At 41.9% G+C, this 10954-nt stretch overlaps 1 protein-coding gene across 1 annotated transcript in view; it reads right to left on the bottom strand.

Moving 5' to 3' along the window:
- CDKL4 (cyclin-dependent kinase-like 4) overlaps window positions 1-4680 on the bottom strand; it is a gene marked incomplete at its 5' end in the record, with an annotated part of 34596 nt that extends 29916 nt beyond the window's left edge. Inside the window, 1 exon segment of the mRNA XM_011997354.1 lies at window positions 4608-4680. Coding sequence (XP_011852744.1) covers window positions 4608-4680 — 73 coding nt within the window.
- Between the last annotated feature and the right edge of the window lie 6274 nt (window positions 4681-10954).

Here is a 10954-nt window from a genome sequence, read left to right as displayed (position 1 = left end):
TTTTTTTTTTTATTATCTGATAAATTTATTCTCTTGGAGCCTTAGGCATGGATGCTCATACAGCGAGGAGAGAAAAGGGAACCCCTCCTCAACAACCAAAACATAAGGATCAACAAGATGCTGATGGAGGTTGCAGCCTGGCCTGCTCCTATCTCAGAAGTCATTTTTGCCAGCTGGGCATGGTGGCTCATGCCTGTAATCCTAGCTCTTTGGGGGGCCAAGGTGGGAGGATCGCTTGAGGTCAGGGGTTTGAGACCACCCTGGGCAACACAATGAAACTATCACTACAAAAAAAAAAAATTTTTTTTTTAATTAGCCATGCATGGTGGCAATGTGTAGGCCCAGTTCCTTGGGAGGCTAAGGTGAAAGGATTGTTTGAGCATGGGAGGCTGAGGTTGCAGTGAGCCGTGAAGGTGCCACTGCATTCTAGCCTGGGCAACAGACCAAGATCCTGTCTCAGGAAAAAAAAAAAAAAAAAGAAGTCATTTTTGCCATTTTGAGATGAAGCCCCTTTCCCCCTTTTCTCTAATCAATACAGCAAATATATAAAAATCCATGGGATCATTATGGTGTTAAATGGATCACTTTCGTTACCTCACTCTAGTGATATTATAGGGTAAAACAGAACCAAATGAGTAGGTATTTTCTTAAGTCCTGCGCTTCTCCAAATTTAATGTGCACATGAACCACCTGGAGCTCTGGTTAAAATGCAGACTCTGATTCAGCAGGTCTGTAGAGGACCTCAGAGTCAGCATTTCTAACAAGCTCCCAGGTGATCTCTATGAACCATAGTTGGAGTAGCAAGGCCTGAATCCCTTGGTACTTTAACCTTCAGTGTCCTGCTTAGGATCTCGACTCTGGAGATGATAAGGTACACATGGTCTCTAGAGGTTGAAAGCTGTGAGTCATCAGCAACACCACTGGGTCAGATTGCCTTTTCTATCCTTTGAGACTATCATGGGAGTTCCTTTAAAAATAAGGAGAGTATGAAGGTTTTAGTTGTATTATTGTGACAGCTTTATATATGGCTTAGATTTTTTTTCTTTGCATGCATGTTAATTATAGATAAATAAAAAGACAGATACACAAAGGCTTACCATAAGAAAATGAGAAGGAATTTCCATCTTGGAGGATGCAAATTTGTCTGAAAAATTATCTTTTTTTTGAGACAGAGTCTTGCTCTGTCACCCAGGCTGGAGGGCAGTGGCCTGATCTTAGCTCACTGTAACTGCTGCCTCCCGAGTTCAAGTGATTCTCCCACCTCAGCATCCCGAGTAGTAACTGGGATTACAGGCATGCATTACCATGCCCGGAAAATTTTTGTATTTTTAGTAGAGAGAGGGTTTCACCATGTTGGCCAGGCTGGTCTTGAACTCCTCACCTCAGGTAATCTGCCCACCTCAACCTCCCAAAGTCCTGGGATTACAGGCATGAACCACCATGCCTGGCCTGAAAAAGTATTTGTTTTTAATAGAGTCCACATATTATCAATCAGAAGTTTTCGGTGTTTTAAAGCTTCGGGTATAGAATGTGTTGTTCCAAGTGCAGAAATGATGGCAGTTGCATTGGTCTACAAAAATGTTTGGGTCCACTGGAAATAGTCACAATCAGTTAGGCAGTTTGGGTTGACTGACTGATTGACTCATTCAACCAACCAACCATTGATCCATCCATCCATCCATCCATCCATCCATCCATCCATCCATCCATCCATCCATCCATCCATCTATCCAGTTATTAAATAAACATTTATTGAGCACCCTTTATATAAAAATATCCAATTTAGGTATTAAAGAGATACAAAGATAAAGCAGCCACAGACATTGCATTCAAGCTTATAACCAAGTACCCGGAAAGTGTCTGGTTATGTAGGGATAAACACTTGTGGTAAGTGGTATTTTTAGAAATCATTTTAACTACCCATAAAACTCCTGCAGCAACTTTGATACCTCCTATAGCATGGTGGAAAGCAAAAGAGATAAGGATTCCATTTGGCATCATCTTTATTAAGTATCAGAAAGCATAATTTGCATCATGAAAAATAGGTTTACATAGTTTGTGAAAAATATTCCTCTACATTAATAGAAAATAAAAGCTTTTGATTTAACCTAATAAAAACTTCACTGACTTTCCTAAAAGTAAAGAAAGCTTCCCCTCCATACTGAAATGTATTCCCATAATCTTATACTTTCTTTTTCAGCAATCCTAGACTGCTTTGATAGACATTCTGCTGGCATCAAAACTGACCATATGGTACTCTGCATCATTCCCTCAGCACTGTCTCTGTCTAGGCACCAACTCAAAAGGGCTAGATATATTTTTTAAAAGCTATCACTGGCTGAGTGCAGTGGTTCACACCTGTAATCCTCGCACTTTGGGCAGCCAAGGCAGGAGTTTGAGGCCAGCCTGGGCAAGATAGTGAGACCCCCGTCTCTATAGAAACAAAAATTGGCTGAGTGTAGTGGCATGTGCCTGTAGTCCCAGCTACTCAGGGAGGCTGAAGTGGGAGAATCACTTGAGCTCAGGAGCTTGAGGCCCAAGTGCGCTATGATCACGCCACTGCACTCCAGCCTGGGCAACGGAGTGAGACTGTCGCAAAAATATAATGATATAGAGCAAAGGTACCAGGAGCCAACTTGAAGAAGCTCTCATTGGCCTAAGATGGGAAAATCTGAGCATCGGAGAGACCAATAACAGCAAAGAATTGAAAACACCACAATACAAAATTTGTGTTTATAATGGTGCTCCAGCCACCTCTCCCCAAAACTTGTCACGGTTGCTAAGATACCAGCTCATCACCCTGAGTGTTGATAAATAAAAGTAGCCAGAATCCATGAGGGTGAGTTCTTTTCCATACAATTCCAATTATTAAATGCAGAAGGAATAACAGAATTAGAAAATCACTGTCATGAAATACTAGATGCAGACAATAATCATCACTGGATGCTAAAACCACCAGGGAAACAACGTTGACAGGGAAAATGATAACGAGGGGACCAAACGAATACCTCCTGAGCCCACTCATCAATTTTAACGTTCTTGAAAGTGGGACAAGTGGATGCTGTGCACTCACGATGGGGATGCGACAGGAAGTGTACAGCACCACATAGGAGGCGTTCTTATCTTAAAAAAAGCTGAACCTGAATATGATCAAGCCTCTAGATATAAACTCCAATTTACAGGAAATACAAGTGAAAGAACAAGTTAAGTTACGTACAGGAAACAGCCAAAATTATTTCTCTAACATAGTCGTATTCAAAGTGTGGTTCTTGAACCCGCAGCTTCAGTAGCATCTGGGAAAAATAGGAGACATGCACATTCCTGGGGCCCTGCCTCAAACCTACTGAATCAGAAACTCTGGGGACGGGGCCCAGGAAGCTGTGTTTTCACAAGCCCTCCTAGTGATTTTGATGCATGCCCAAGCTTGAGAACTACGGCTATAAAAGATTCATGAACTTTTTTTTTTTTTTTTGAGACAGTCTCACTCTGTCACCCAGGCCGGAGTGCAGTGGTGTAATCTTGGCGCACTGCAAGCTCTGCCTCCCAGGTTCATGCCATTCTCCTGCCTCAGCCTCCCTAGCAGCTGGGACTACAAGCACCCGCCACCACGCCCAGCTAATGTTTTGTATTCTTAGTAGAGATGGGGTTTCACCATGTTAGCCAGGATGGTCTCGATGTCCTGACCTCGTGAGCCGCCCGCCTTGGCCTCCCAAAGTGCTGGGATTACAGGCGTGAGCCACCACGCCTGGCTGGAAACAGCTTTTAAAAAGGAAAGGAAAGGGGGACTTAGATTGCTATAGGGTAAAGAACTTAAGAGACATAAAAATAATAGTGAAAAAAAAAAGTACCATGGGGGATTACACCAGCAATATCCTGAAAACTTACTATTATTACTTTTGGAGACAGGGTCTCACTCTGTCGCCGAGGCTGGAGAGCAGTGGTGTGATCTCGGCTCACTGCAACCTCCACCTCCTGGGTTCAAGTGATTCTCCAGCTTCAGCCTCCCAAGTAGCTAGGATTACAGGTGTGCACCACCATGGCTGGCTAATTTTTATATTTTTTCATAGAGATAGGGTTTCTCCATGTTGCCCAGGCTGGTCTTGAACTCCTGAGCTCAAAGCCATCTGCCCACATTGGCCTCCCAAAGTGCAGGGATTACAGGCATGAGCCACCACACCGGCCCTGAAAAATTATTCTAGCCCAATTTAAAAATAGTTTCAGGGGTTACTGGCACTACGGCAAAAGGAATCATTACATTTATTCACATTTTTAATTCGTAAGGAATTAGCAATTTGATTCTTACAGAAATTGGAAAGAGTCATGAATAATGCATCACTTTTTTCTCATATTTTGAACTTTCTTTTGTTATTTCCTTTTCTTCTTTTTTGCAGACAGGGTCTTTCCCTAGGCCGGTCTCAAACTCTGGGGCTCACTTGATCCTCCTACCTCTGCCTTCCAAAGTGCTGGGACTACTGGCTGAACTTCCTTTTGTTTTGCTTCTCTGACTCTTACTTTCCCTTTGTCTTCAGCTCTCTGAACAAAACCCTGAGCTATTTAGAAGAGTCATCATGAAGAAATGAATAAATACATTAGAAAATGTTACTTACGTTATGTATATGACAGAAATTAAGAGCTTGAAGTGTTTGCCATAATACACTTTTGATCACTCCATCAGCAACTCTGAGGGAAAAATAAAAAAGGAAATGAAAACTCATAGGATAGAGTTCCAGAAGCAAGGGTTGGGAATAGAAGTGGAGTGGCCAGGGACTGCCGTGTTCAAGGAACATCATGCAGAGGGATCCTAAAAAAAGTTTTAGTGAAAATTGGGCTTTACTATCTTTTTATTATAGTTATGTAATTTCCTTTTGTAATTTGAATTTTTTACATCCACAAATGATACATGCTTATGAAGATTCAAAAAATATAGAAAAGTAAAGGAATAAAATGTGTTGGGTCAAATCTTGCTACCCTAAAATAATAGCTATAACTTCTGGTGGCTGTCTCTTCAGGCAACTCTGTTCCTCTCTCTCCCTGTCTCTCTCTGTACTTTTTTTTTTTTTGGAGACAGGGTCTGGCTCTGTCACCCAGGCTGGAGTGCAGTGGCATGATCTCAGCTCACTGCAACTTCCTCTTTCTGAGTTCAAGACATTAGATTCTCTTGCCTCAGCCTCCCAAGTAGCTGGGATTACAGGCGCGCACCACCACGCCCAGCTAATTTTTGTATTTTTAGTAGAGATGGAGTTTCGCCATGTTGGCCAGGCTGGTCCTGAACTCCTGATCTCAGATGATCCATCTACCTCACCCTCCTAGAGTGCTGGGATTACAGGTGTGAGCCACTATGCCCAGCCAGTATTTACTTTTTAACTTTAATTTTAAAATAAACACATTCGTAGGGTTCAAATTTTAAACATATAAAAGTATATACATGAAGTCTCTCTGACACCTGCCTAGCCACCCATTTATTTGCTTCAATTTCACCCCGACCACTTTGAGAAACGTTCTATGCATAGAGGTACAAATACCAACATGTACACATATATTTTAGTGGCTCCAGAGGAGATCATTATATGGCTGTAGCATAATTTACTTAGTCTCCATTGATGAGCAGTTCAGTTCTGCCAATTTTCATTTCTAGAAACTCTTCAGTGAATATCTGTAATCATCCATCTTATGATATTTATGCAATTACCTTCTTAAGATAAGTTCTAGAAGTGGGATTTCTGAGACCAGTGGTAGGCACCCATTACATTTTGATCCTGCAGGGATGAAATTCAGGTAGACCTGAGACTTGGTTTTGCAGGAAAAAAAGGTATACTTGGAAGATGGCTCTTCAATTCATCCAATCCATGTTGGTGGTAGAGACTCAAGTTATTTTGTAATAGTTTCTTGTCCCTGGTAAGCAGATAGCCCAAAAGGAGGCCAGGGAGAATAAGGATCTCATAAGAATGGGAGGGTGTAAGCTTCTTGTCCCTGGCAGACTCATCACTCTGTATAGAAAATATTGGGAAGTATCATGGGCAGGTGTATTTTCCACTGGGGATTGGGGGTCTGGGAAACTTACTCTGTTTGCGAGTATTCTACTTTATGTAACCATCTCCATGAATTATAGCATTTACATTCTCTGTAACTTTTCTGTTGGTAGCTTTCCATCACTCACATCACTGTCCCATGATGATGCCTTCACATTTACACACTGTCAAACTACCCTTTCTGAGGAAGGTTATACCCATTTTCACTCCCACCAAACATCTGTGCATCAAAGTCCCTGTCTCCTCATTGTCTTGCCAACATTTGGTTTTGCCAATGTTATGTTTGCCAATCTGTGGTTAAAATAAAAAGATGTCTCATTGTGTTTTTTATTTGTATTTCACTAATTTTTAGTGATTATTATTTTTCACACCCTTATTGGATACTGCATTTCTTCTTTTGTGTAATTCCATTTCATGCGTTTATTGCTTTTTAAATTGGTCTGTTCACTGCTTTCTTACTGATTTACAAAGACTCAATGTATATCATGGTCTGTTATATATGCTGCAAATATTTTTCTCAGTGTTGTTTGTCTTTCAGCCCTGTTGATGGAGATGTGGCTGTTGTCTGTATATTTTTCAAAAATCTGAAACATAAGGGTTTCTTTTACTAAATGTCAACTATAAGAATTTTCTTAATTAAAAAAATCATATTATGTAATACCCCAAACATATCCATTACTCAGATTTAATATTTTATCATATTTGGATATTTAAATCATATATTTAGATCACTTTTTAAAAACTGAACATGTGCAGATGTAGCTGACTTTACAGAACAGTGGGAAGGCCTAGGCATGACTCAGTTATAACACTAGCTACAAGATACCACTGTGTGAGGCTGAAGTACATGCAGAGAAAAGCAAGCAATGTACATGGTATTTTCCTCAGAGCAGTTTCCTGATCTTGTACCACAATTATGGTGGCATGCCCTTGACATCAGTGGTCCAGTGGCAACCCTTTGACGCCAGTTCTCCTCATTATTAATATTGTGAATGTACCTAATTCTCATGATTAAATCCCTTTCCACTTGAAGTGTCTATTTCCAGCACTGAATTCTGATGTAATTGTATTCCCCCCACTTCACCTAGAGTCAAACCTGAAACAACATTATTTATGTTTTTAAAATATGAGGCAGGAAGAATAGTATAGCCATTTTGAGCACTGTGAGACAGGTCGCTTGAATTCAAATCCCAGATATGCTGCTTCCTTCCTACTTTATAATCTTTTTTTTTTTGAGACGGAGTCTTGCTCTGTCGCCCAGGCTGGAGTGCAGTGGCCCAATCTCAGCTCACTGCAAGCTCTGCCTCCTGGGTTCACACCATTCTCCTGCCTCAGCCTCCTGAGTAGCTGGGACTACAGGTGTTGGCCACCACACTCAGCTAATTTTTTGTATTTTTAGTATTGATGGTGTTTTACCGTGTTAGCCAGGATGGTCTCCATCTCCTGACCTCGTGATCCACCCTCGGCCTCCCAAAGTGCTGGGATTACAGGTGTGAGCCACCGCATCTGGCCTCTACTTTATAATCTTGAACATATGTTATTTAAGTTCTCTGAACCTTCAGTTTTCCTCATGTGTAATAACAGAATAATATCTCATAAGTTTATGGAGTAATCTATCCCCTCAATGTCTGGTTTTACACCCACATGGGTTCTGGAGATACAGGTCTGAGATCAGATAAGGCCAGTCGATGGGATTGAGACCCCCATACAAAGACGGAAGAGGTGCAGAAGAATAGCAAGAGGCCCCGAGGACAGAAAGAACTGGGAGTGTGGGGAAGACAGTATGAGGCCAGGGTGGCTGACGCTTGAGTGAAGAAGACGGGAAGATTGGCAGAGACCAGTCCATGGAGGGCCTCAGAGATCTAGATCTCGATAAGAAATTTGGATTTTATGCTAGATTTAAAACCACTGAAAGAAATCAAGCAAGGAAGTGACATAATATGGAGAATGGATTTCTGGGGGGCAACACACATAGAGAGAAATTAGGAGGCTAATTCAATAACCCAAGTGAGATTTGGACACTTAGATTATGGTGGCAGCAGTGAGAGGAAGGGAAATGGATTTCCATCCTTGGGAGAAACTAGCAAGGGTGGAGCACATGCTCCTACTGACGTGGGAACAGAACGCTGGCCTGGTCGGGATCTAAGAGCCTACAGGTGCAGGAGAGTAAGTACAGGGATTGGGAAATGAGGTAGGGGCTAGGATTCAGAAACTGCAAAGCCCCAATTATTAGCCTAAATAACATGGAATCAAGAATGAAGTAATTTCATAGGAAAGTAATTTCATAGGATGTTAAAGATGCCTTTAACATGAAAGAGGATGTTTAAAGGCATCTCACAGGAAGTGTCACATTCGGTTCAGTTAGCTTCCAAGAAGGCAGATTCCGTCAGGGGCAAAACAACATCCCTGATCGTGCAAAGAGAAGATAGTCATCAAAGAGAACCACAAACCACCACTACAGATCGTGCAAAGAGAAGATAACCATCAAAGAGAATGCACATCCACGCGGCGCTCAGTCCAGAAAGATAGAGTGCTGCAGCACTGTTCAGCCACAGGCAGCATTTTTCAAAGCATCTTGGAGCAAAATGAACCTCTGGTGAAATCAAATGATGCTCAGTGTTTAAATATTATATTTTGGGTGAGTGCAAAACCAAATATTTGATTGGTTCAAAAGTAATTGAGGTTCTTGCCGCTAAAAGTAATACTAAAAGTCGTAATGAAGGCCTTAAAGCAAACATGAGACATCACAGTTCAAGTCTGAATGGGTTAACAAGAAAGGGTAACATGATGGGGGAATTCAGACTGAACTGCTCGGAATATGCTCCTTGAATCACTCAGAGGAAGACCTGATGCTGACATCAGAAGTCACTACCTGGAAGTCTGTTATAAAAACTTAATAGGGGAAGCTTGATTTCATTATTACTACCCAAGATGAATTCAGTCCTTCTCAGTAAATCTTTACTATCCTAGAATAAAATCCAGCCTTGTTACTATGGCCTACCAGGCTGTTAATAACATTTTACTTCCATTTCCTTTCCCAACTTTATCTCCTATCACATCCCCAAAGTCACTCCATCCCAGTCCATTATTTTCTGCTGTTCTCTGAACATGCCAGGCTTATTTTATTATCTATTTATTTATTGAGATGGAGTTTCACTCTTGTTGCCCAGGCTAGAGTGCAATGGCACAATCTCAGCTCACCGCCACCTCTGCCTCGCAGGTTCAAGTGATTCTCCTGTCTCAGCCTTCTGAGTAGCTGGGATTACAGGCATGCACCACCACACCCAGCTAATTTTGTATTTTTAGTAGAGATGGGATTTCTCTATGTTGGTCAGGCTGGTCTCGAACTCCTGACCTCAGGTGATCTGCCTGCCTCGGCCTTCCAAAAGTGTTGGGATTACAGCTGTGAGCCACTGTGCCTGGCCCCCCAGGCTTATTTATACCTTCTATCAGGCTGTTAATAACATTTTACTTCTATTTCTACTTCTATTTCTATATTCACTTCTTTTTCTAATTCTATTAACAGTTTATTGTTCCTTCTACTCTCTTTTGGTAATGAGTAATTTTCTGTGTTAACTTGACTAGGTTAAGGGATGCCCAGATAGCTGGTAAAACATTATTTCTGCCAGGTGCAGTGACTCGTGCTTGTAATCCCAGCACTTTGGGAGGCTGAGGCACGAGGATTGCTTGAGCCCAGGTGTTTGAGACCAGCCTGGGCAACATGGCAAGACCCCATCTCTAATCAGTTTAAAAATTAGCCAGACATAATGGTGAGTGTCTGTGGTCCCAGCTGCTCAGGACGCTCAGGCAAGAGGATTGTTTGAGTTCGGGAGTTGGAAGCTGCAGCGAGCCACGTTCAGGCCACTGCAGAGAGTGAGACAAGTGAATGAGACCTTCTCTCAAAAAACAAAAAAACCCAAAACATCATTTGTGGGTGTGTCTGTGAGGGTGTTTCTGGAGGGGATTCAGATTTGAATCAGTAGACTGAGTAAAGAAGACCCACCCACAATGGTGAGGGTAGGCAGACAGGCATCATGAAACCTGCTGGGGGCCTGGATACAACAAAAAGGTAGAGGAAGGGTTGCTTCTGTCTCCTTGAGCTGGGACATCCGTCTTCTCCTGCCCTTGGACGTGGAAGCTCCTGGCTCTCAGGCCTTTGGACTTAGAAGCTTTCTGTCCTCTTGGGCCTTAGGACTCGGCCTGAATTAGACCATCGGCTTTCCTGGTTCTCTGGCTTGCAGATGGCAGATTGTGGAACTTTTCTCCCTCCATAATCACACGAGTCAATACCCATAATAAATCTGTTATCAATACCTCTACGTATTGTATTGGTTTTGTTTCTCTGAAGAACCTTGACTAATACACCTCCTGGGCATTCTCTAACTTCACGTTGTGCTTCATTTTTCTTCAAAGACTCATAACTCTTCTTTATTGCTGGACTACATCAGAATGTAAACTGCACAAGGCAAGGACTTTCTCTTGCCCATTATTATAGTCCCAGCACCTAGAACAGGACCTGGTACCTAATAGGAGCTCAATTAATCTTGTTTCTCTGGCACTCCCAGAAATTTTATAAACTAAAACCTTGCGACAAATGTCTTTCTCTTTAAACTAGCTAGAGTGAATTCTGTTGTTGAATCCTGACCAATTCTCTGGCACTCCCAGAAATGTTATAAACTAAAACCTTGAGACAAATGTCTTTCTCTGTAAACTAGCTAGAGTGAATTCTGTTGTTGAGTCCTGACCAATTCAGGACATGGTACCAGAAGTGGATGTGGGAAACAATCTAAGGCTGTGAGAATCTAGGATTGGGTATCTGATGTAATGGGGTCTGAAGGGCAGCATCTAATTACTATTAATGGCGGGGATGCTGGCAGATGGCCACCCAGTAATGAAACAGGTATTTATTTATTTATATATATATA

This window comes from Mandrillus leucophaeus, unplaced genomic scaffold (assembly GCF_000951045.1).
Source record: "Mandrillus leucophaeus isolate KB7577 unplaced genomic scaffold, Mleu.le_1.0 Scaffold538, whole genome shotgun sequence".
Classification (NCBI taxonomy): Eukaryota; Metazoa; Chordata; class Mammalia; order Primates; family Cercopithecidae; genus Mandrillus; species Mandrillus leucophaeus.
The sequence above is the reverse complement of the archived record's forward strand: the minus strand, read 5'-3'. Positions and strand labels throughout refer to the sequence as shown.